We start from the raw sequence: 27143 nt of genomic DNA, 5'->3' as shown, positions 1-27143 counted from the left end.
CCTAAACTTTACAATAAAAGAACATACTTGCCTCTTAAAAAAAAAAAAAAGTCTATATAAAAAAAAGGAAATATGCCATGTTTGGGGTGTGAAGAAAAGTGAAACCCTGGGACACTCCCACACCTGTGAGCACAATGATGGTTGATGGCAGGACATAGGACTAAATAAGGAAGGAAATAAGAGCTAGAATTTATTGAACACCTACTAAGTGACCTAACTCCAATCTCACCGTCATTCCTCGAGGTGGCTGTTCTCATTCTCGGCTCTAAGAGGCAGAAACCAAAGCTCAGAGAAGTGACCTGCTCAAGGCCATGCAGCTGGGAAGGAGTGGAAGCTGAAATCAAAGACATGACTAATTCACTTTGCCGACCGCACCTTGCCTCCAGCTCTCTAGATTTCTCCTATCCAATGCCACTCCTTCAGCCTCCCAACAAATACTGACTTAGCCCTCACCAAGCCCCTACCAGGCGCTGGTCAACTGCTGCGGTCCTGCTCAGAGCACATCCTTGGCTCCTCTCCATCCTTCCCCATCCAGGGGCAAGGGAACGAGGGCAGGACCTACAAGAGCAGGAGGCTGACACTGTGATGAGCAGGTAGTCCTTAGGGGTAAATCTTCAAGTCAGTCTTCTCCCCCCAGTAAGTCCCACGGCTTAGCACTGGACTATAAGCCAAGAGCCCATGCCAACTAGGGTAGCTTGGATGTGGGTTCCACCCAACACCTCCACTCTCATCATTCTCCAGGTGATACCCCCAGGTACCTCCGAAATCTCCCCCCAAACGTGTATCTTCACATCTAGGTTTTACCCATCTAATAGCAAGCGCTTATTTTCAGCTAAACTTTCTGGGACACATCTGGGACCCATAGGATACTCAAACACTGGTCCCCAAAAATTGAAAAATGCAATCATCTTTCCTCCAGGTGTTCTAGCTATATGATGCCAACCATCCAGATGTTTGAAGACATCCAGATGAGCAAGGGTCCATATTTTTCACTTTTCAACCCAGTATTTTGGGGGCATCTTAAGGACACTGCTACACACCATTTATTTATTTATTTTTGTCCTGGCCACCTCCTCCTTCAATTCCTTCCCTCCATTCTTCCTTCCCTCCACCCCTCAGATCCATAAATCTGAATGTTTCCATTGTTGCTGGAATAATAACCTTTGGGTTTTCCATTTAACCAGGGTGTTCCCCTTTTCAATAATAGAAAGTACAGCTGCAGGGTACCCTTGGCAAGAGAAAAAAAAAGGCAAACTAACCAGTCCCAAGTTTCTGATCCCCTTCCAGATTGGTTACAAGTAAAACAAGGAAGGATAATATGAAAAAGGCCAGAGCCACATTTTTGAAAATCGTAAAATTACACATTCCAAGGCTTAATACTCCAAAGATCTGATGCAGAGTCCTAAGAAAAACTTGATGCTGGGTTATTGACGGAAACAGGACTTAAGCATTCTCCAGTTTCTCTTGATCCTCATCATACTCTAACAAAATTCCAAAGCCAGGATCAAAACTTCACACTGGTCACGATAAATGCTTGGGATGTAATCTCTGTGTTTATTTTTGTGATGGCTTGGTTTCTATCTTTTTATTGGAAGCCTGATAACTGATCAACAGCAAATACATCTGTCCCAGCCGAGTCCTGCTTATCTTCCACAGTTGAGGGAATGGGCTGCAGTCAAAGGTCAAGTCCTTGATGAGATGAGTCCACAGCTTGCTTTCAGAAAGCTGTATATGGGTGGTCAATTACACTTCAAATGTCCAAAACCCAGCTGAGTCCCTTGGATAACAGTAAAGCTCTTCCTGATTCTTACCACCGATCACCACACCACATCGTGAAAAACCCTAGTGCCTGGCATGTTTCCGGATGTTGTTGATTCTGGATAAAATGGCTTTAATGATGAAGCCAGGATACAGATTTTAGGGCACTGAGTTATGTCTCTTGACTCACTGGATACATAACCTTGGGCAAACCACTAGACCTTCAAATCTCAGATCTTGTTTGTATTATACACAGGGTGCTAATGTGCTAAGTCACTTCAGTCGTGTCCAACTCTTTGAGACCTCATGGACTGTAGCCCACCAGGCTCCTCTGTCTGTGGGATTCTCTAGGCAAGAATACTGAAGTGGGGTGCCATTCCCTTCTCCAGGGGATCTTCCCAACCCAGGGATCAAATCTGAGTCTCCTGAGGCTCCTGTATCAAAGGCAGATTCTTTACCACTGAGCAGTCAGGGAAACCCATTATACATGAAGATGATAGATAAATTTCATGTAGGAATTGAGATAATAATAGTGCAGTCTAGTTTCTATTTTCCTTGTATTTAAACTAAGTATTCCAATCTTATCTGTCCAAGTAATACAATTCTACTCTCTTTCCCCTCTTGGAAGACTGGATAGACGGCTCTGTGAAGGTCGTCCAATACTGGAAGGTATTTGGGTGAACTCCAGAGCTAGGAAACTCATAAAGCTAATTTCAAATCTCTGATCCCATTGAGCAAAGATTTTCACCATTGCCAAACAGGTCACTTCCCTTGCTGATGGAGTTCATTCAGATGAAAGATTGTGGGGGAGTCTTCACAGATAAAGACACTGGAGGCAGAGAGATGAAATGCCACTCCTTAGCCGAGTGACCTTTGCCAAGTCAGAAGTAGAACTCTAATTCAGGCCTTATGACTCTGAACAGTGCTCTTTCTGATAGATGGCCCCAGCCTTCCAGCCTTCAAGAAACCCACTGTGTTCAGAGACTATGAACAGGTGGTAACCTTGATTCTTTGGATGGATGAATGAATGGATGGATGGATGGATAGATGGATGGACAGATGGATGGACAGATAGATAGATGGAAGGACAGATGGATGAATAGATGGATGGGTAGATGAATAGATGGATGGGTGGATAGATGGATGGATGGGTGGATGGATGGATGGACAGATGAATGGATAGATGGATGGACAGATAGATAGATGGAAGGACAGATGGATGAATGGATGGGTAGGTGGATGAACAGATGTATGGATGGACAGACAGATGGATAGATAGTTGGATGGATGGATGGATTGGTATGTATGTGTTTGTCCCCATGGTGTTAGCTCTTAACCTTAAAGTAAAAAGAACTTGGATGGTACTGTGGGAAGACTGGGAATCAAAGACTCCAGTTCAAATCTCAGTGAGTCACTATCCAAAGCCATGGGATGTACTGACTTGCTTGCTATCAGTCTCCCCCAGTGAGAATACAAGCTTCCTGGGAATAGAGACCTTTGCCATCTCTCTCCCCTTATCTTCAGCATACAGCACAGTGCCTGGTATAAAGTGTGCCATTAATATTTATTTGATGACTGCAGCCTGGATTGGCCACTCATCAGCCATATAACCTTGGGAATCTATCCCAAGCTCTTATTCCTCTATTTGCCTCCTATTTGCCACAGGGGTGGAAGGCATCTCCTGTGACTCAAAGACTACAGGGAGACTCCAGTGAAGGAAAGGGTGTGGGGTTGCTCTAAAAACCAAGGAGGCTGAGGAAATGCAAAGCCCTTAACGGTACCCAATTTCACTCCCCTTTCCTTCTCAGTATCCAGTGCAATAACTGGCTTTGCTAAAACCTTTATTTGGGTCGCCTCTGGTTTCCAGTGCTTGGGGAGGGCTGTCAGGGTGGGAAGGAGAGAGAAAGACAGACAAGTGGTCTCCCAGGCCCGGGTGAACTGGATGTGATTGAGTGGCGTTGATAAAACACTTTCCCAGCTTTTTTAGCTCCTCCCATCAGGAGAGATAGTTTGGAGACAGCTGGGTCCAAACACAAGGGGCCCCCCGGCTGGCCTGGTCCTTTGACATTTCACTGGGGCTGCCTCCTGGGCCGGTTGGAAAGGAGACAGACAATGAGGGGAAGTCAGATAGTGGGGCAGGCAGGGGCCGGGGTGGGAGAGAAGCCACCCATGGAGTTATCACTTAACGGGAGTCCCAAACTGGAAGGAAACCTTGGCTGATTCCTTATCGCTTTACAATGGAGGCTGATGATGAATTGCTTTTTGTCGTCTCCGAGGCAGGCAGGCAGGACAGATGGAGCTTGGCTGGAATGTTCTCTGTCCCTAGGAGCTGTCTTTTCTGGGTAGAGCGAGGCAAGAGGGGCAGAGGTTTCTGCAAAGGTAAAATGAGCCCTGCACCCCAAGTGCACAGACCTCAGAATGAATCAGGGGGCGGAGCTGCTTACTCGCTGGGTGACTCTGTGCCAGTTATTCCATCTCTCTGAGCCTCAGGGTCCACATCTGTCAAAGAGGGGGCAATCCTTCACCTTGTTATCTGCAACCAGTCGCAACGTCCTGACTCCTCTGACATCTCCAGCTCTTCTCCACACTCCTTGGTCTGAGCCATCACCATCTCACACACCTTGGAGCCTATGAACCATCCCTGGCATCAGTTCAATCACAGCAAAGGGACTGGCTCAAAACAAAACCAAAATCACATCCCTCATGGATTCAAGCCCCTGCAAAGGCCACCCGTCAGTGTTAAAGATAAAGATAAAGATAAAGATAAGATAAAATCCGAACCCTTCAAAGTGGCTCACAAGGGCTAGCATTGTGCTGGTCCTGCCTTCCTCAGCAGCCTTCTCTCCCATCACTCTTCCCTGTTCTGTCTTCAAACCATGCTGGCCTTATGTCCACTCCCCCAGTGAGAGGGGCCTCCCCATTTTCCAAGGGTCTGCTCTTCTCTATGCCTAGACACCTACTTGGCTCCCCAATCTCATATATGACACCCACTCTCCATAGACCTCAGCTGAAATTCTTCCCTGACACCCCACTCTAGTCCAATAATCCACTTGGCTGTTTTTTCTTTAATAACTTTTTAAAAACACTTATTTATTTGGCTGTGTCCGATCTTTGTTACAGCATGATGCCCAGATTCGGCTGCCCCGTGGCATACAGGATCTCAGTTTCCCAACCAGGGATTGAACTCACGTCCCCTGCATTGGAAGTGTGGATTCTCAACCACTGGGCCACCAGGGAAGTCCCCCACTTTGCTTTCTGTTAGCACTTTGTGTATCTCCATAGCATTGGATTTCCACTGCCATCAAACAAGTCAGTAACAAGTCATAGTAATGTCTGAACTGCTTGAAACGGTGTGCGTTTCCCAAAGTCAGGGCAGCTGTGAGCTCACCTTCAGTAGAGGACTTATAGGTACCAGGTTCTCAAGTGCATCACCGGGATTATCTCATTTCATCTCATGACAACCCTGCAGCGTAAGCGCTACTGTCCTCCCCTATTCTGCAGAAAAGCTGGCTGAGGCTCAGAAAGCTGAAGCAAGTTACCCACCATCATGCTGCTGGGAAGTATCAGCTGCTGGGGGAGACCGCAGTGGACCAGCCACCAACTCCAGCTTTCCTGGGGGCCACCTCAAGTTGATTCCAAGCTCACGCAAGGATCCCAGCAAAGCACCACGTGCAGGACAACCACTCCCATCACCCAAAGAGGTTCACAGCCTTGCATTCAAAGCCTTCCTCCTGTATCCTCCAGGAGTGCATTTCCAAGGATGCTGCTATCAATATCGAACCTAAAACAGCACCCTGATTCTTTGTAACTAGGTCTGGCATCAATTTAATTGAAAGAACTCTTTAATTCAAACCTGTGAGCTCTTCATCAGCAAATAGGACCCAATCTCAAGAGCAGATCTCTAGTGGGACGATGAAATTTGGAGACTGCAGCTCATAAGCAAAGGTAATGGAGACAGGTACGGTGATGGTTCACAGTCCAGGCAGAGTCTGCAGGCCAGGCGTGGGTTCAAACTCTGCCTTTAAGAACCATCAGTTCGGACTTCCCTGGTGGTCCAGAGGTTGAGAGTCTGCCTGCCAATGCAGGGGTCACAGGTTCGATCCCTGGTCTGGGAAGATTCCACATGCCGCAGGGCAACTGAGCCTGTGCTCTACAGCCTGGGAGCCACAACCACTGAGCCCACATGCTGCATATACGGAAACCCGCGCTCCCTAGAGCCTGTGCTCCCCAACAAGAGAAGCCACTGCAATGAGAAGCCCAAGCGCCGCAGCTAGAGAGCAGCCCACACGCAGCAACGAAGACCCAATGCAGCCAAAATAAATAAGTAAATAAAAATATATAAAATATTTTTTAAAGTAGCTTTAAAAAAAAGAACATCAATGAAGTAAGTCAGAAAGAAAAACACTAATACAGTATATTAACGCATATATATGGAATTTAGAAAGATGGTAACCATCACCCTATATGCTAGACCACAAAAGAGACACAGATATAAAGAACAGACTTTTGGACTCTGTGGGAGAAAGCAAGGGTGGGATGATTTGAGAGAATAGCATTGAAACATGTATATTACCATATGTGAAATAGATCACCAGTCCAAGCTCGATGCATGAAACAGGGCGCTCAAAGCCAGTGCACTGGGACAACCCTGAGGGATGGGGTGGGGAGGGAGGTGGGTGGGGGGTTCAGGATGGGGACACATGTACACCCATGGCTGATTCATGTCAATGTATGGCAAAAACCACTACAATATTGTAAAGTAATTAGCCTCCAATTAAAATAAATTAATTAATTAAAAGAAAAAAAAACAACTATCAGCTCACAATTTTCCCTCGGGTTCCCTATTTGTAAAATGGGTTTATATAACAGTGCCTACTTAATAATGTTCCTGAAAAGGTTGTAGCCTGGAACCTCGGCAGGGCTCCCTGAAATATAATATGAAACAGCATCTCTGCACCGGGATCTATGCTCTACAGGACATTCTTAACCCCTGATTGTGCCTGAAGAGGCATATTGCAGGCATCTGGGCTCCAGCCCATCCAGCAGCGGGCGTGCTGGGAGTCGGGCCAGGGGGTCTGAGGGGCTGATGCTGCTCAGGCCTTCCAGATCCAAGAGTCTGGATGGGCTTCAGGTAAGTCTGGAAAGCCTGGTCTCACCGGGTCAGCTCCCCAGCCCCATGTTTGGACCCATGACAGCTCTTCCCTCTTTCAAAACGTGACTTTGGTAAATGTCAAATAGCCAAACTGTGTTCCTTTTCTCAGGTCAAAAAAGAAGGTCCAGGCACCACTGGACTTTGAAAGGCGTCGTGTTGGCTGATGGGGCTTTGAGATCCAACAGGGAGCACTCTGATGATGGGACCATGGACCGTCTGGAGCAAAACAGAGCTGGTTTATTAAGTCAACCTAGCGCTGATTTCATAGCCTCCTCACACCAAGCCAAGGAGACAGGTCCAATTGTGGGCTGCAATCTACAGAGGTCTGTTGTGAGGATTAGAGGCACTGACTAAGTAACTTTCCCCTAATCATAAACATGTGAAAATGGCAAAGGTCAGATTTATCTCACTAGTCTGACTCTGAAAATCACAGGTGTAGGCAGGAGGTTGCACAGTCCCCTCCCCTTATGTCTGTCTTCCCAAACCTTCACCTAAATGAGCAGCCGTCTCTTTACTTCCTCCTGGGATTCACTTCGCTGCCACCCATGGGGTGCTCACCAAGCACCAACTGCTTTCAGGAGCTTAGCACCATTTACAAAGTGAGAAACTGATGCCCGGAGAGGCTAGGACACCTGCCTGAGCTCATCCAGGAAGTTGGTGGCAGAGTTGAGACTCGAATCTGTTTCCCTGGCCCCACTGCCCAGATACCTGCCTGAGCTCATCCAGGAAGTGGGTGGCAGAGTTGAGACTCGAATCTGTTTCCCTGGCCCCACTGCCCACGTCCACACCTTCGATTCTGCCTTGGAAAATGTGCCACCCGAAATTTCCTGCCTTAACTTCCCCTCTGGACTCAGATAGCTTAGGAAGAAGTCATCCATTTCTCATTAGGCAAAGGAAATGATGAGATGTCTCAGACAACAGCCTAGGAGATTTAAAGAGGGGATGCACAGGAGGCAAAATCTATCATGATTTTCTTTTCTCCCTCTCTTTTTTTTTTGGTATTGATCTGGAAAAGAAAGAAGAGCTCAGAATTCACTTGGGAAAAACCTTGCCCAAGGACTAAATAGCACATCAAATTCCAAGGAGGTTCCCTGGAGTGTAAGTTATAGGCTTATAATACAACCAAGACTCTGAAAGCATACTCCCTGACTACCCTTGAAAACATAAACTTGGCTTTATCCTTTTGGGGTAATATTTCCTTTCAGCAGCTAAAAAGAATGAGGCTGTTCTAGGGTCATGAAAAGACATCTACAGTGTATGCTACTGTAGAGCACAGGGAGCTCTACACAATATTATGTAACAACCTAAATAGGAAAAGAATTTAAAAAAGAATCAAAACATGTATATGTATGACTGATTCACTCTACTGTACACCTTAAACCAACACAACATTGTTCATTAACCATGAAAGTGAAAATCGTTCAGTTGTGTCCGACTCTGCGATCCCATGGACTATACAGTCCATGGAATTCTCCAGGCCAGAATATTGGAGTGTGTAGCCTTTCCCTCCTCCAGGGGATCTTCTCAAATGAGGAACTGAACCCAGGTCTCTCACACTGCAGGCAGATTCTTTACCAGCTGAGTCACCAGGGAAGCCTAAGAATACTGGAGTGGGTAGCCTATCCCTTCTCCAGCAGATCTTCTCGACCCAGGAATTGAAGCCTGGTCTCCCGCACTGCAGGTGGATTCTTTACCAGCTGAGCTACCAGGGAAGCCCTTTCATTAACTATATTCCTATATAAAATAAAAAGTTAAAAAAATACAATATATTCTAAAATTTTAAGAAATACAAGTTGCAAAATAGGTACAGTATGATATCAACAATTAAAAGTAAAAGCAAAACTCTGTATTTGTGTGTACGTGCAAGTGTAAATAAATAAATGCGTCTGAACATTTCAAATAAGCTTTCCTCAAGGAAGGGGCTAGAACCTGGCAGAGATGTGTCAAAGGAATCTTTTGCTGTACCAGAATGGTTTGACTCTTTTACATTCTCTCAGTCTCTCAGTGCACTGCTTACATTTTAAAAATAAATACACATGTAGTTAGGTGGATTTCCTTTCTTCAAGGGAAAGAAGAAGAAAAGAAAGTGGCCAGGTGGGCAGCACAGTCGCACTCACCTTTCCTCTTGGTGCAATGGTAAATTTGGCTGTGCTCCTGGGGCAGCGGGTACGGGTTGGGTGGGGGCAGGAGGTCCTGGGAGGGGCCAGACACGCCATTCTCACACTGGTACTGGGACCCCAAGTTGGATGAGGCAGACAGAGCTCGAGGCTCACTACTGAAAGGACTGTGGTTGGAGGCCACTTTCTGTCTCACTGTGCTCCTGGGAACCACAGGATATTCTTTACTGAAAGAGAGAAGATACAAAATGACATCGATCAGTGGCATGATAGAGATCTTTTCATTGTCTGAACCACAGGGTCAAAGAATCCACTGGAGAAAATAACCACAGAATAAGAAACAAAGGGATCTTTGATGAATGGAGAGATACGGTTATGCTCAAGTGCATCCTATGTCATGGACATATACGTTTGGTCACCATCTTTTCATGTCTTACACATTAGGCAAGTTGGTTCACGAACAGCTCTATACATATGCCAAAAGGTAAATGAGCACCCCCAGTTCAGAATTCCTCCTAAAAATCAACAAAGACATGTCAGTTGAAATATTCACCCTATTCTAGATGTCTTTGCATTCCCTAATTCAAATGCTAAAGAGCTGAGAAGTCACTAAGACTTAACTTCTTGGTCTCCATCTTTAAAATGGGGCTGTGGTCTTTCCCTAACATTAATCAAGAATGGCAGCTGACCATCTAGGGTAGTCACAGAAAAATCCAGGTCACCCCAATCTGAAGAGTTTGCTGCCTGTGCCTTAGAATTTCCTTTTGAGTTGCTGTACTTATTGCCTCTGAAAATACTTCACCTCTCTGTCCCTTGGTTCCCCACCTGTAAAAAAGGGATAATAAACAAAATCTAGGTTCAAAGGATTGTTGAGAGAAGAAATGAGTTAATACATGTGAAAGCCTTACAGTGGCATTTGTCACAACAAATGACAGCCGTCAGCAGGACTGTCACAGTTTTGGAGACACAGTGTGGGGGAGGGGGGCAGGAAGAGGAAAAGAAAGAGGACAGAGAAGATAGAGAACAGAGCCTGGGATCTAAGGAGAGGTAGGTCCAGAGTCGGGTCTCATCTCCACCACTGGACCACAGCCTTTCTAAACCTCAGTGTACAATGCCATATGGACCACAGCCTTTCTAAACCTCAGCATACAATGCCATATGGACAGCCTCTACCAAGGCGCTCAAAATCTGGTCCCTCATACTCTCTTTTTCATTATTTTTATTTATTCATCTACCGGCTGTGCCGGGTCTTCGTTGCTGCATGGGCTTTCCCTAGCTGCAGCGAGCGGGGACTACTCTTTGGTTACGGTGCACGGGCTTCTCTGGCTGCAGAGGATGGGCTCCAGGTGCGTGGGCTTCAGTAGTTGTGGCACATGGGCTTAGCTGCTCCACGGCATGTCGGATTCTCCCAGACCAGGGATCAAACCCGTGTCTCCTGCATTGGCAGGTGGATTCTTCACCACTGGACCACCAGGGAAACTCCTGGTCCCTCACACTTTTATGATAGGTCCCCCCACATTCCCTTCCCTTTAGCTTTCAGGTATTCCTATTTTGTCTTCATAAGAGCTCAGGCAATTCAACAGAAACCTGCCCTGGAAAGGAGGAAAGTGGAGCTGAGTATCACCAAGAGCCCCAAAGGAAACCAGGTGAGTGAAGGAGGGACTGAGTGAGAATTTGCAGAGAAGCTCAAAGGTAAAAGGAATAACTGACAGAAATGTCCAGGGTGTTAAAGAAGAGAAGAGTCCAACCCATAACGTTCTCACATCCACTAAGAGAAGAGGGCTGCCAGTGTTTGGGATCAGAAAGGATATCTTGCTCAGGACAGTAACTAGTACAGCGTGGATAAGGTGATCAGCCCATCTTTTCTGGAAAGCAATATGATATCACTCTTTGTTTTTTTTGTTTTTTTTTTGGCCATACCACGCAACTTGCAGGATCTTAGTTCCCAGACCAGGGATTCAACCCAGGGCCATGGGAGTGAAATCACTGAGTTCTAACCATCTGATCACCAGGGAATTCCTGATGGCGTTCATTTTTGAAATTTTTAATAAGGTGGACCAAGCAATCCCATTACTATGGATTTTCCTAAGAAGGTAAGTATGAGGATTTTTCTCCACTGCATGGTCTATGAAAGTGCAAGTATTCACTTGTTTGGTCACGTCTGACTCTTTGCGACCCCATGGACTGCAGCCTGTCCAGGCTCCTCTGCCCACTGTATTCTCCGGGCAAGAAGACTGGAGTGGGTTGCCATTTCCTTCTCCAGAACAAAGAGAAGAAACTGGAAACAGTCTAAATGTCCTCATTAATGGCTGAGTCAACTCTGACAGAGCTAGATGGTGGAATATTCATGCAACCTTTGAAGATAATGAGAAGTCTGTTTATGAGTAAATTCATAAATCTGTGCAAGATAAACGAAGTCAAAGAGGTAGGATATAACATGGTCCCTCCAGAAGCTGGGGTTATGGGAGAACTTTTAGATCAACTTATTACTTTTATGCAGGCTTTCCTCGTGGCTCAGTGGTAAAGAACCCACCTGCCAATGCAGGAGACTCGGGTTCCATCCCTGGGTCGGGAAGACTCCCTGGAGAAGGAAATGGCAACCCATTCCAGTATTCTTGCCTAGGAAATCCCTGGACAGAGAAGCCTGGCGGGCTACAGTCCACAGCGTTGTAAAAGAGTTGGACACGACTGAGCTACTAAACGTTACTTTTTGCACATCTGCATTGTTTGATTCTTTTTACAGTGAGCATTTATGAGGTTTCTGGAGAAAGAAATGGCAACCCACTCCAGTATTGTTGCCTGGAGAATCCCATGGACGAGGAGCCTGGCAGGCTACAGTCCATGGGGTCACAAGAGTCAGACATGACTTAGTGACTAAACCACCACCACCATTTATGAAGTTTAGATGAATATTTCCGTGTTGAAAATAATAATTATTACTAACTGTTAATAGAATACTATATAAACTATTAATATAATTTTAATCACAGCAGAGCAGGAGGACTAGTCTAGGAGGGATACACGCAAGATAAAAGAAGTGCTTGCAGTCTCCTGGACGACAACGTGTGACCCTCCAGGTTCTCCATTCATCCTCCCACGTCCCCCACCCTCCACACCACCTCGGGCAACAAAAGGCAATGGAAACAGAGGTGAAATTCACAGGGGAAGATCTTCCTTGGTTGGAAAGCAAAATGAAAATGAAGTAGAAGATATTCAAAGCTTCCCCCACATTTCTCCCAAGAGAGGTCCCTGGGAGTGAGGAGGACAGAAAAGGATTTGAATCTGATCTTGTCATCTGTGGATCCAGAAAAGCTGCTACTTCTGGGGAAATGTCCCTTCTAATTTTTTTTTAACATTTAAAAAAAGTGCTTCCTTGTCCTTTTTTTTTTTTTTTTTTTTTTGGCCCCGCAGCATGTGGGATCTTAGTTCCCCAACCAGGGATCGAAGTTGTGCCCCCTGCAATGGGAGCACAGGATCTTAACCACTGGACCACCAGGAAAGTCCTGAAATGTCCATTTTTCACGCAATACCTTCCGTTGGGTCCTCCACCCCACTGAGCCTGTAGCACTCCTGGTCCAATATCCTTGCCAACTCAGTGAGATAGGATAAAGCAGGTCACCTAGCTAAGCGTCACCTGCAAAATGGGGAAATAAAGAGATGATCTGAAGAAACCACAGCAGCCAGCCCTGAGTCCCCCAGACACCTTCCCTTCCCTGATAACCCACTCACTGAACTCTGATTTTTATTTGAGTATCTAAGAATCAGGGTATAGTGGGAAGAAAAAAGATATTAGATTCAGGCAAAAGTGCATTCTGTATCAGACCTACCATCTTAACAGCTGTGTGATCTTAGACAAGACAGTCCATCTCTCTGAGCATCAGTTATCTCTCAAGATCGTTGAAATTATCCAATAACATACTCTAGAAAATGTCTGGCACATAGTAGAAGCTGTCATGACCGCCGTTACAAGATGACTCGCGCTTCCAGCTCATAAAATTTCTCGGGAGGGAGCCGTGCCATAAGCCTGTCTCCTGAACATGGAGGTCTCAACTTTGGGGAAAAACTCATGGGTGTAAACTTGGATTTTCAAGATGATGTCTTTATTTTCAGTAATCCTGAATTGGAATTCAGTATCTCTTTCTGTAACGGGTGTCGGCATCAAGCCACAGTTGAGTTAGCAGCCCTAGCGACTGTCATCAACAGAAACAAAATAACTTCCCATCTTGCTGCAGCTGTACAGGTCTCCAGATACCACTTACGCTCATGATGACTTCAAAATTACAGTTATTTTCAATCTGCTACTAGGTCCCCATTACTTAAGACATTTATGAAGTGCATATGTTACTATGTCGCCATTTAGAAAAGAGTTTGATCACTCTGTGTTAATATAATGGGCTTCCTTGGCAATCAATGCATCTTATTTTACACATTTAATCAGATTCTTCTGAGATGGGATCCCTGAGCTTCCCCAGACTGCCAGAGGAGCCCAGGGCCCCAACCAGGATAAGAATCCCTCTGTAGAAGATATACGAATCAGGAAATCCTGAACTTAGCTATGATGTTTGCTGTGAACCAACCATTCTTCACCTTACTCCATTTTTAAATGAATTATTTGCCTAAATGAGCTTTGCCTTACGCCGAGTAATAACAGCCATGACATTAAAGGGTTTGTGGTGCAAGGTCCTCTAATGCAATTAAAATAAAAACACTTACCTATTTGAAATGTTTAAAAGTACACCTGAAATTATACCACGTACAAAGAGCACAACGCTTAGCACATTTTGAAGGACGCTGCATTCACCCCCTTCATCCTCTCTGTGACCCTCTGAAGTGGGGACTGCTCTTATCCCCATTTTACAGATTAGAAAACCGAGGCCCAGGGAGATGAAATAACTTGCCCAGGGTCCCAGAGCTAGAAAGAGACACCACCAGAATTCTAACCCAACTGTCTCCAAGTTACTTCTAGACAATTTCCTACTGACCTCTTTCCATTTTTAAAACATAATATGCTTTTAGGGGTGCAGGGGTTTGGAGCCTAAGACTCCTCTCTCATTTCACCCACCTCTCAGGGGTGTGACGATCTCCCACTCTGGGCCCCTGCCTTTGTTTGTCATCACAAACCACGTCAGAGTGACCAGACGGGACAACAGAGTGTCTGCCAAGTTTCCGTGAGGATACAGACACACTCATGACACCCTGGGGTTTCCTAGCCCAGCCTTCCTGTGGACTGTGTCATTTCAGAACCAAAGCTGGAGCCATACTGAGCAGCTCCACTGCTCAGACTCTCCCCCTGGGGCCAGGAGGCTGAAAGGAATGAAGTTAGCTTTATAGTTCTCGCTTGGCAGCTGAAGCTACGTAATGGAAAAAAAAAAGAAGAAGAAGAAAAATCATTATAATAATAAAACAAAAAAGTTGCAAATCTTGCTAGCAATTCAATTTAAATCTTGCTTAGTTCGAGTAGTAGGCTGTCAGAGATCCAATAGGGAAGGAGAAGTCTCTTTTTAGTTTGATATTCTTAATGGGGATGGTTTTTTTTTTTTAATTAAAGAAAATAACTCTTAAAAAATGTTGGCTGAGGGAATTTACAAGAGAATGTATCAATGGACTCCGTGGAATTCTCCCTTCCGGCACTGCCAGATTGCAAAATTACCCTCTGGAAAAGCCAAATCCTGTTTTTGATTACTAATACTCACAGAAGTGGGAAAGGCATATTATCTCAATAACCACTTGTCCCTCTCAGTATGTTTCTCTCTCAGGAGCTTGAAACATCAGCCCCACCATCAACCACGCATGTCTCCCCTGGTGTCTGCAATACAACATCCCCAAATCCACCTGGCAGGTGTCAAAATTGAGGCATAGAAGAGTGGAGTGACTTCTCAGTCAGGATAGAGTAACAGAGGCAAAGAGAAGAAAAGGGTCCCAATAAACACCATTTGGGATCATTTCTCTTTTTCTGACCATGCCACGTGGCTTGTGGGATCTTAGTTCCCCAACCAGGGATTGAACCCGGGTCCTCAACAGTGAAAGCACAGAGTCCTAACCACTGGACCACCAGGAAATTCCCAGGATCATTTTTCCTGGGCTCATCAATGCACGAATCAAAGGAACTCGTGAGTAGCAACACAGCAAAAGCCTCTAAAGTCCCCATGAGGAGAAGATGACCTATTTTCCTCTACATCATTCAAGTGTACAGGCAGCATCATTCAAGAATACAGGCAGCAGAGAATTAAAAGGACAGTTGAAAAGCCCTCATGGGTCTGGGAAGAGAATAGCAACTGGGGGCTATTGTTTTCACCAACATCATCATTATCAGCATGACCATTCTCACCATCACCACTACCTTCCTCATCCTCATCTTCCTCCCTATCATTTACATTGTTTTTTTGTGCATCCTACTGTTCCAGCCATGGCTGTTGTTTTTTAATCACTCAGTCACGTCTGACTCTCTTGCAACCCTATGGACTGTAATCCACCAGGCTCCTCTGTCCATGGGGATTCTCCAGGCAAGAATACTGGAGTGGCTTGCCATTCCCTTCTCCAGGGGCTCTTCCCAACCCAGGGATCAAACACAGGTCTCCTGCATTGCAGGCGGATTCTTTACCACTGAGTCATGGGGGCAGCTCTCCAGCCACTGCAGTGGTTGACTTATATGCTTTCCCTCATTTGATCCTGGCAAGAATCCCATTTCATCCGTATGATGACATTTACTTTAGAGACAAAGAAAAGAAATGAGACTCAGAGAGGTCCCAGAACACCTAGCTAAGAAGAGGTAAAGCTGAGCTGCACCCGGGGTCAGTGCTATTCCAAAACTTTTCCCAACTTACACTTGATAATAGGCAATCGTTGCCTTCCCATCACTGCTAGGGCAACACGACACTTCTGTCACACAGAGCATCTTTGAGGGTACTAGAGTTAGGTATTGGTTTTATCAGGTAACATCAACCTCTACCGATCCAACTGTCCATCATTCCTGCTTTACCAAAAGTCAAATCCCACTGCACTGGCTGACACAGACACGATCTGCCCAGCCTGGACACAGGGACCCGACAACCCCAGTTTACCCTGGGTACCAGGGCCACCAACCAGCTTCTCCCAGCTCCACCACTCTCTCACATTCTGTTCCACGTGAGCGGATGCAATGAATGACGCCATTGTCGCCGGCTCTGGGTTGTAAAACGTTACAAGGGAATATTGAAATCCACAGCCAAACGGCATCGCAGCCGGCCGCCAGCTAACGAAAGGCCCCGAGAATGTTTTCCACTGCAGCCGACTGAATTGGCCTTTTCACGGGAGCAGGTGGCAGGGGTGCTGGGGTGCTGAGGAGGGGGTGAGTTTCTGTTGTTGTTTTCCCCTGGCGATGCTTACTCAGTTTCTGGCAGCCTTTCTCCAACCACTAAAGCAGTGCACAAGGGCAAGGCTGGAGACTGTAAAATCTGTTCTTGCAAGCAAATTCCTCCTCTCACAAGCACTTTAATCTGCGATCAGAATGAAAAGAGGACACCCCCCACATCCCACAAGAGCCTTCCCGATTTATTAACTTTCTGATACGCTTGGGGAAATGATTCCGATCTAACGTGTATGGACCCTCAAGGGATGGGGGCAGTTCACCCCAAGCGGGATTTTAGCTCAGCAAATAATAATCACTCCCATCATTCTCATCTACAAAGTGCTTCGCAACCATTTTATGACTCAGGTCTCACCCCACCAGGGAGGTGGAGAAAAGCACTGTGAATTCTAGCTGCTCCATCTCACTGGGCAGACTAGGGGGACACGAAGAAGTGACATGAATTCCCACCATTGATTCTAACAGGGCTGTCTGATGTGAGCAGCACCAAGAATCTCAAAGGTTGGGACTTCCCTGGCGGTCCAGTGATTAAGACTCTGAGCTTCCATTTCAAGGGGCATGGGTTCAATCCCCGGTCAGGGAACTAAGATCCCGCATGCCATACGGCGTGACCAAGAAAAAAGAAAGAAACTCAAAGACAACACCCTCGCTGGCCAAGAGCACCCAGCATCATGACGACTTTGGTGGGCGACCTTGGGGTTCCCATAGTAAATCTCTGCATAACTTCATATTAGGGTGCTCATTTTGAGTTGTGACTCTGAAGTCAGGTTGTACAGATGTGCCTGCCTTTGATGGTACACAGCCACCAATTTGGCCACTGCGGGGCTGGCTAAGTTCTTCCCTTCTCTGAGCCTCAGTCTCTTGTCTATAAAATGGGAATAGTCAGAATCATCCCCTTTTTGGGTGGTCAAACGATACAATGCTTGGAAAGGCTTAGCATATATTGGAGACACATTGCTCCATAAACCCCAGCTTATACACCACGTGATTATATTTTGAAGCAAACATTCTTACCTTGCAAAGGCTTCACCTGATTTATGAATTCCACTCCCCATGCCATCCCAAATACCAGAGCATTAGAGCTTGTCAGTTTTTCTAAGGATAAGTCCATACTTGCATCTGCTACTCAAAAGGGGTCCCAGGATCTCTAGTTCTCCCCAGGAGAAAAAAGCCTTATGCAAAGGGTAAATAGTATATGGTTTCCTTTATATAAAATTCTATAACAGACAAACCTGACAGTTTTTTAAAAAATCACAATATTAATTGTTTCTGGTGGGGAGGTAGAAGAGGAATAACCGGGAAGGGGCATGAGGGAACTCTCTGGGTGAAGGAATGTTTTATATTATGATAAGGACTTGGGTTTCACAGGTATATGCATTTGTCAAGAAGTGAATGGTGTACTTAAGATCTGTGCATTTCACGGTATGTAGACTTTACCTGAAACAGAATCATGAACAAAAATTGAATCCGTGTTAATGGCATGTCTACTGAAGTATACAAGGATGAAAGGTACTCACAAATGCAACTGAGTGTGAAATACATCCAAAAAAATGGGGAAGGGGAGGGATGCTCAAGAGGGAGGTGATATATGTATAATTATGGCCAGTTTGCATTGCTGTATGGCAGAAACCAACACAAACAACGTAAAGCAGTTTTATTCCAATTAAAAAGTAAATTTATGGAGAAGGAAACGGAAACCCACTCTAGTATTCATGCCTGGAAAATCCCACGGACGGAGGAGCCTGGTGGGCTACAATCCATGGGGTCGCAAAGAGTCGGACATGACTGAGCGACTTGTGTGTTTTTGAAGCTCAAAGGGATATGGGCCACTGAAAAGGATATAAACCAGGGCAGAATTTCTTAAAGAAGTAACAGATTAGTTAGTTACAACATCAAGATAAATGGAATTGAAAGAGAGATGCTACCAAGAGAGTTGGGCAGTACTGCTTAAATAACGCTCAAGAGTTTCTGTTCTTAAATTGTTGCCTCTTGAGAGAAGATGAGCAGCGCTGGGCCCACTCAGCTCTGCCTTTTTTGTTCCCCACTTTGGTTGTGTTGTTACTTTCGGAATTGCACTTTTTTCACCTTGCCATAGTAGCTGCCAAAGTGTATTTTTATAAACATGGGGTTCTAGAGCCTGGCTTCCTGCAGCAGAGGAAAGAAAGAAATGCGTGTTGTACAAAATAAGTGTGTTCATATGTTTAATAAAATAGTTCTATTATTGAGAAAAAAAAATAAGATAGAAATTTAAAAAAATAAGATGGTAGATGGATGGATGGATGGACTGGTGAAAAGGTAGATTGGTGGATGGATAAATGTATGTATGCATTGATGGATGAAAAGATAAATAGATGGATTGGTGGATGGAGAGATACATCAGTGGACAGATGTGTGATAGAGCAAATATATAGCAAAATATTAATTACAGAACCAAATCAGTGGGTATATGGGTGGTCTCCATGCAATTCTTCCATGTTTTCTATATGTCTTACATTTTTCATAATACAACATTGGACACACTCTCGGGATTTCCAATGTTCAGCCAAAGTTGGCCACCAAGTAGAGAAACGGGTTCCTTTTTATAAAATAGCCCAGCCCATGAGCTCCGTTTCCAGAAGGTAAGGTCACACATTATTTTCTGCACGTCTTTGCTCATTTTGTAGGGCCAAGAAATTATCCAGGTCTGACCAGGGGACTCCTCCATCAAATAACTTGATAAAGGACAGTTTTGTACCTTCTCCCGAGAGCCACTGATTCAGAACCTCTAAGGGTGAGACCCAGAAACCTGCTTTTTTCACCAGCCTCCCCACCCCCAGCTAATTGTGATGTCTGCCAAAAGTTTGAGAAACAACGCTTACGGGCGATTTACCCTCAGACACTGTCCCTGAAGAGCAGGTTCACTGGGGGAGCAGAGAGCTGGGTGTGGGGCTGCAGATGAATGATGGACAACCAGGACCAAGGTGAGACCTCTCGGAACAAACCTCCACTTACAACTTAGGCTGGCTTGGCCTCCCAAACATAAAGAGCCTTCTTGTTTTACATAAATTCACACTTTCCTGGGAGAAGCCACAGGCATAGCCAAAAGTACAGCAAGGAGTGAGGAGTTAATGTCACCTCCAGAACGTTCGCTGTCCTGGAGATCAGATCTCATTAACTGGACATCCCCATGGGTTTCCCTGGTGGCTCAGACAGTAAAGAACCTGCCTGCCAATGCAGGAGACATCAGAGACCCAAGTTCGATCCCTGAGTTGGAAAGATCCCCTGGAGGAGGGCATGGCAACCCATTCCAGTATTCCTGCCTAGAGAATCCCCATGGACAGAGGAGCCTGGCAGGCTATAGTCCATGGGGTCGCAAAGAGTCAGACACGACTGAGTGACTAAGCACATCAGCTTTAACCACAAGCATGAGAATACAAGAGCGCTGAGCCTTCTTTTTGAAAAATAACCATTTGAAGTTAGGAGCTGAATAGTCATTTAAAATTAGGAAGGCAGGGATGGGGGCGGGGGGTGGTTGCTGGAAAAGAAGGGATGGCTCCAGTGCAAGGATTTTAACCTTTTTTAAAAAGGTTTAAAAAATTTTTTTTAATATTTGTTTATTTATTTGGCTGTGCCAGGTCTTAGTTGCAGTACTCGGGATCTAGTTTCCCAACCAGGGATCAAACTCCGGCCCCCTGCACTGGGATCACAGGATCTTAGCCCCTGGGCCACCAGGGAAAGTCCTGGATTTTAAGCTTTTAAGGATCCCAGACCCTATAAATTCCTCAAAATTGCTTGACATTTTGTCTTCTATTTATATATTGTGAGTTTTTCAGAGTTCTTGCTTTAATTGGATTTTCCAAAGGGGTCTTAGATAAGGTGGATGAGGAGGAGGTGACCTACCCTGCAGAGTCAGGGGACAATGGTCTGTTTCTTAAGTGGGTGGACAGAGATGCCCCCAGCCGGGAGCTGACAAAACCTATTTGCTCTACCTGGGACAACCTGGACTCCTGGCTCTCCTATCTGCTCTCAGGTTGCTGTTCTTTTCCAGTCGCTCAGTCGTGTCCAACTCTTTGTGACCCCATGGACTGCAGCACACCAGGCTTCCCTGTCCTTCACTATCTCCCAGAGTTTGCTCAAACTCATGTCCATTGAGTCGATGATGCTATCCAAGCATCTCATCCTCTGTCGCCCCCTTCTCCTCCTGCCCTCAATCTTTCCCAGCATAAGGGTCTTTTCCAATGAGTCGGCTCTTCACATCAGGTGGCCAAAATATTGGAACTTTGGTATCAGTCTTTACAGGCTAACCAGAGACTCCAGGGACCCCGGCTCTGGAGATTACTTCCTGCCAAGGCATCGGCAGTCCACGAGAAGACTGAGGAAGAGACAACCTCAATTCTCCCATGAAGAGCTCTGAAGCTGCCACCGCTGGGCGCTGCCAGTCTCCCCATCATGCTCCACAAATGCTTGTATGCCAGAAAGGCCAGGCATGAGTCACAGCCACACTGTGTGAATTAAAGCAAGCAGTGCCCAAGGAAGCACTTTGCTGCTGCCTGTTCCTATTCTGAGGTTTGTCTTTACAGAAAGACCAGGTGTAGCCTGCCGGGGCAGACAGGTGATTCCTTCTATCGTGAAGATGCTCACTGCCAGGTATCTGCACCTTTACTGGGTGTCAACCTGGCCTCAGACTTCAAGAGGGAATGGATCCCATCTCCTCCTGACATGATCCAGGGTCACTCCAGCCCAGAGATAGTGTCAGGCGTTCCTAGGCAAGCTGGGGCAGTGTTAAATCACCCAGGCACACTCTCTGGCTTCCTTCTGTCTAGAGGGAGGATCCCTGGCTCTCCTGGAATCTGAGCCCATTAGTGAGTCTTGTTCAACCAACAGCAAGTAGCAGAAGAGATGCAACAGGCTCCCAAGGTGTAGTAAGCAAAGGCCCTCTCAAGATTGTCCAAGGACAGTTCGCCACCATGGAGGGAGTCCATGCTGGATGGGCCACATGCACACGCTCCAGGGGACCACCCAGATGGGCTCCCAGCCAAAAGCCAGCATTAACTGCAGTCTTGGGGGTGTGCCATCTTGAACACCCAGCCTTGTCTGGCCGTCAGATACCTGCAGCCGTCCCCACCAAAACCTGACAGCAATCACACCTGTTCAGAGGCATCCTTCCCAACCCCCAAACCCTGAGCTAAACCCAAGCGCCTCCCTGGGGATTTCTGGCTTCTCTTTGGGCACAGTGACAACGAGCGATGCCTGGCTTTTCCGCCCTAAGCAGCATTTAGGGAGCATTCCTGAGCGGGAGTAGGTTGTTAAGTGGACAAAATCTGGAGCACTGTGATGGTCTCTGAGCTCCTCATGGGAGGACCGAGGCTGCTTGTACGTCCTCCCCTTTGCGTGGGCGCAGAGGTGTTGGAAGCGAAGTGCTGGAGCTCTGGCTGTCCTGGATTCAGAGTCTCATGCAGCGATAATGAGCCAGCTCAGAGCCCAGGGTTTCGCAGCTAGTAGATGGGAAATTTAGGAATGGAATCATTCATTGCATAGCAATAGTAATTAGGACACCCATATTACCTCACCTCATCCATGCAACAGCCCCGGAGGTAGGTGCTATAATTATCTTCCTTTTACAGATGAGGAGATAGAGCTAGGGGAGCCCCAGGGCTCATCAGTGTGCTAGCCAGGACCCCAGCTCGAGAGCCTGCTTTAGCATCAGTGAACCCTGCCCCTCGGTGCATGGATTCACCTTTGCATCCTCAGGACCTGGCACAGAGTAAGCCCTGAAAGAATGGGTGTCCGCTGAAGAAGAAAGCAACAGATCCAAAACTGAATAAATAAATGAGTCTCTGGGAGGGGGGTTCAGGATGGGAGACATATGTACACGCATGGCTGATTCACGTCAATGTATGGCAAAAACCACTACAATATTGTAATTAGCCTCCAATTAAAATAAATTAATTTAAAAAAATAAAAACAAATGAGTCTCCAGGCTGCAGTTTTCTTTTTTGCAAAAGCAGGAAGGTTAAACCAGACGCTGCCTCCCAGGGTCCCTTCTACCACTAGAATCCCACGCTTCTAGGGACACTGTTCCCTGTCACAGTGCCACGGCAGCTGACTTTCAGAGATCTTTAGAGTCTGATGCCTCCTCCAGAGCCCCAGACGGGTAGATCCCTGCGCACTCCTCTGATCCAACCCAGAAAGCCCTTCCTCTCAACAGATTCAAATCCCATTCACCAGGACTTCCCTGGTGGTCCACTGGTTAAGAATCCACCTTCCAATGCAGGAGACGTGGGTTCGATTCCTGGGAGGGGAACTAAGATCCCCACATGTCTCGGAGCAACTAAGCCTGAGCACCTCAACCAGAGGGAAGCCTGCATGCCGCAATGAAGATCCTATGTGCAGCAACTAAGACCTGGCATAGCTGAAAATAAAATAGAGTTTAAAAATTAAAAAACAAGAGCTAGCAAAAAGAAAAAATCCCATTCATCCCACAAAACCTGACTCCCATCCTCTCGATAAAAGCACCTCCCTGCACTCAGTGGCCCCTGTCCTTGGCCCCACCGGGACCTTTGACTCCCAGGAAGTTCTCATTCAGCTTTGACAGTGAAGTGCCCACGCTTTCTCACTAGGGTGAGCATTTAGGTGCATCTCCCGAATTTCTGTGATTTGCATATCACCTTGACAACGTTGGCCAAATCTTCATATCACCTCTTCTGCTATTTAGTTCATGGGAAGATCCCCTGGAGAAGGAAATGGCAATCCACACCAGTATTCTTGCCTGGAAAATTCCATGGGCAGAGGAGCCTGGCAGGCTACAGTCCATGGGGTCACAAAGAATATTTTCTCTAAACAACCAGCCTTAGCTTGCCTTCCCTTCTCCCTCCCTCCTTCTTTCTTTTCCTTCTTCCCTTCCTTCCTTCAAACTTAGTCTTGAGGACTTCCCAGGCGGTCCAGGGGTTAAGATTCTGTGTTTTGTGGGCATGAGTTCAACCCCTGGTCACAAAACCAAGATCCCAAATGCAGTGCAGCACAGCCAAAGAAATAAGTCAATAAAAGAGAACTTAGTCTTATTCTAAACAATATTGTCTATGAAATCAGCCTGATGTGCCTGGTATCTGTGGGCACGCTCTAAAGTCATCTCATTTGTCACCAGGGGAGGGGGCCCTGCAAATTGGGAAATATTGGTTTTTTAGGATAAGATGTTTTTAAGCCACAGATTAACCTTTCCAAATAACCTTGGCACATATTTTAATCAGTCGGCTAGAGACAGGATTTGCAAAATGATTTTATTTTCTTCTTTCTGCTTTCCCTTCACTCTCCCATTTTCAGAATAAGTAGTTATCGCTTCTGTAACTAGAAACCATACATAAACGTTGGAAAATAACTAAGATACTCTCCGCATGTTCCAAACACAGATTGCTGGGTGAAGAGAGGGGAGGAGGGTACGTGCCCAGACACTTGCCAAGCTAATCCAAAAGTTATTTACGTGGGATCACGGCAGAGTTAAGGTTCAGCCCTCCATCACCCCACCCCTCTCCCTCCCTCCGTTCCGATTGTTGGAATTAGAGGAAATTTCATTCCTCCCGCTTTGCTGCCTGAGCCAGCTGTCACCGGGTGTGTGGGGGACAGGAAACAGGATTACAAGATCAACAGTGAGCCCGCCGTTCCAGCCAGGCTGTTATCAGAGCCGTCTCCGGAGAGCCATCTTCCCCACTTGTCACTACCAACTGTGACCTGGGAGTTGGGACCACAGCCCAGACTCAATTCTGAACAAGGGCAAAACTAGGAGTAATGAGGAGTTCTCCCTGACTCGGATCATATTTTAGAGCATGGACTAGGAACCAAGCACCCTTCAGGCACTCTCTCACATAGATCTTACAAGAACTCCCGAAAGGGGAAGCTATCTTTATTTATGCCCATTTTACAGATGAGGATACTGAGGCCCCCTGCAGTAACATCACTTGCCCGAGGTCACGGGCTGATACACGCAGAGCAAGGACTGAACCCAGGTTTGTCTGACTCCAAACCTTACTGGAGCCTCTCTGCTTTGCTCCTTCTCCCCGCCAGGGGACAGGTCCAGAGAACTGGGTGGATGACCCTGTCCACTCTCCCAGCCTGGAGAGTGGTCAGTCCAACTCTCTTTGTTTCACAATGCAACTCCTCACACAGCCACAAAGACACACGTGTCTGTGAGGCTGAGAGTTTCAATCCAACATGTCAATCCCTGACCTCTTACTGAGGACCAATTACCTTTCCTTCCTTCCAACTCCAGGTGCCTAGGTGGGAAGAAGCCCACAGCCAATGTGCAATAACCCTAAGGAGTAGTTAGGGCAGAGTTCAGACCTAAGCAGAGTCCTGTGCCTAAATAGCTCACCAGGCACGTGGTTCAGAGCTGTAGGAAGAGACTCCAGGATTGCTGACATGCGAACTCTCAAACACCTGTCCATCCCCCACTGTCTCTGCTTCCATGCCCATCATCTGTCCAACCAGCTTCCAAAGTGTGGCGCCCAGCCTGACACAGAAAACCAGTGAGGGCTCCTAGGAATAGACACACCCGGACCAGGCAGTCTGTGGCCAGAAGCAGCTCCCTGGAGGAAGGCACAGCTACAAGGAGAAATAGTTACAAGGAGGCTTTAGTGATGGGCAGGAGATGGAAGGGGAGGGGGGAAAGATGGAGCTTAGTTAACCAACCGTGGTGTTCACGGGGCCAAAAACAATAGATAGAAGACAGATTTGGAGCCACTCCTTCAGCCTGATTGAAAGGGAGAGGGGACACCGGAAGGAACAGAGCTAGGGGGCGTGGCCAGGCCCGATGGGAAGGGCGTGGCCAGGCCAGATGGGAAGGGCGTGGTCAAACACACCAAGGCGTCTGGACCTGACACAGAGGGCAATAGGAGTGTTTGAGGCTGTGAAGAAATGTGTCTTATTTGTGCTGTACAAAGATGTCTTTGGGCTTCCCTGGGTAGCTCAGCTGGTAAAGAATCCCCTGCAATGCAGGAGACCCCGGTTCCATTCCTGGGTCAGGAAGATCCCTTGGAGAAGGAAATGGCAACCCACTCCAGTGTTCTTGACTGGAAAATTCCATGGACAGAGGAGCCTGGTGGGCTAGAGTCCATGGGGTCACAAAGAGTTGGACACGACTGAGCAACCAAGCACAGGGACAAGATGTCTTTGGCAGCTGCCTGGAACATGTCTGGGAGGGGAACAGAGCTGGTGTCAGGCCTAAAGAGGTTAGAGGCTGTGGCAGGTGAGGCTGCTGGTGGAAAGGCAGCCTAGATGGAGAAAGGAGGTGAACTGTGAGACATGATAAGAAGGTAGCACCTCTGAGACCAGATGACCGGGTAAAATTGAGGGGGCTACTTGCAATACCTTAAACCCATAATCCCACCTGCCCTGGACCTGATGGAAAGGGGGGAAGAAGTAGGGGATGGAAAAAGCCCTTCAGTCCCCAGCTGCACAGCCTGGACCCCTACCTGCAGGATGACCAAGATGAGACTGTCCATCAGTGGCTAAGCTGCCATGATGACAAGATGACCATCAGGACAGGATGGGGTTTAGACACCATATAAACAACACGTGGGTCCCTGAGCCAACAGCTGAAAATAGTTTGACCTCTTTCACCTTCAAGCGATGTTTGTTATCAACTTTTCCACCGACCACAGGCTAAATTCAACTCCAACTTCCAAGTGAAGACACGTAAAGCTAAAAATGTTTCTAAATAATAATTTAAGGACTTCGTTATTTTCACCACATAAAGCATCTTACAAGTCCACCATCATGAAGGAAATCAGTTATTAATACAGGAATTCATATGAGTCTGGTGTACCTGTTCGACCTGAAGATAATGACATACTTATTTTTTAAAAGCATGCAAAATTAGATCTGCTAAGCCCACTATCTGAAAAAGATTTCTACAGCATGTTATTTCCAAACCCAACGTTTAAACCACAAAGCTCTGGGACCTTTCTCTCCCTCTTCTTCTTGGGTCTCTTGTCCTCCTTTGAATGAGTACATGTGTCCATCTGCCCAACTCTCCCTTTTCGGGTTTTCCAGAAAGGATAAGGCTAAGCTTCCTAAATGACCTCATTTTATTTTGAAATGCTAAACCCACCAAAATGGAAAGAAAAAAACAACATTTCTTGGTCAAAAGGAACAAAATGCATCTTGAATTCTCTTGCCATATGGTAAGTTATTTTGGAACTCTACCAAGAGAATATTCGACAAAATTGGCAATGCTTGTACAATCGTTTCAAATCAGACCGAATTCCCACTATGTCCATTTGCCAGAGCCCCTCCTATTCATCATATCAGCGACCAAGACCACAGGATATGTAAAAAGACCAAACAATTTTTATCACCAGCTTCTAATCCACCATCCCCGCCCCACGCCTGGGAGGCCGCGTGGTGTCAAGTCTGTATATCACCCCACGGAAATCAAGCCATTAACTCCCCTTTCATTTACCAAGAGCTGTTGCCAAAAGAAAATCATTCATCGGCGATGACTTATGGGAAGAAAGAGAGAGAGGACTTCACTAGAGAGGAAGACAGCAGAGAAAGAGGAGAAAATTGTAGCTTTTGCTCCGTGGGCAGATGCAAATGGTCAAGTCCCCTCATACACAGTCTTCCCCAAATCTACACGCTCCAGAGCGTCTGATAGAGGAGACCACATGGAGGGTTTGGTTTACGCCATAAAAATCCCGCCTACAACACAGAAGCTGCAGGAGACACAGGTTCAACCCCTGGGTCAGGAAGATCCCTTGGAGGAGGGCACAGCAACCCACGCCAGTATTCTTGCCTGGAG

General features: G+C 46.5%; 1 protein-coding gene across 4 annotated transcripts in view; it reads right to left on the bottom strand.

Moving 5' to 3' along the window:
* The window catches only part of TBX5 (T-box transcription factor 5), an 89136-nt gene that overhangs the window by 3124 nt on the left and 58869 nt on the right, over positions 1-27143 (bottom strand). For all 4 annotated transcript variants that reach the window (XM_086345979.1, XM_086345983.1, XM_086345980.1 and 1 more), the window contains exon 8: positions 9028-9254. In XM_086345979.1, the coding sequence (XP_086202105.1) occupies positions 9028-9254 (227 nt within the window). The remainder of the gene's footprint in view (positions 1-9027; positions 9255-27143) is intronic.

Source organism: Bos grunniens, chromosome 17 (assembly GCF_055505025.1).
Source record: "Bos grunniens cultivar Pamir isolate PY7600 chromosome 17, Bosgru_T2T1.0, whole genome shotgun sequence".
Lineage (NCBI taxonomy): Eukaryota > Metazoa > Chordata > Mammalia > Artiodactyla > Bovidae > Bos > Bos grunniens.
The sequence above is the reverse complement of the archived record's forward strand: the minus strand, read 5'-3'. Positions and strand labels throughout refer to the sequence as shown.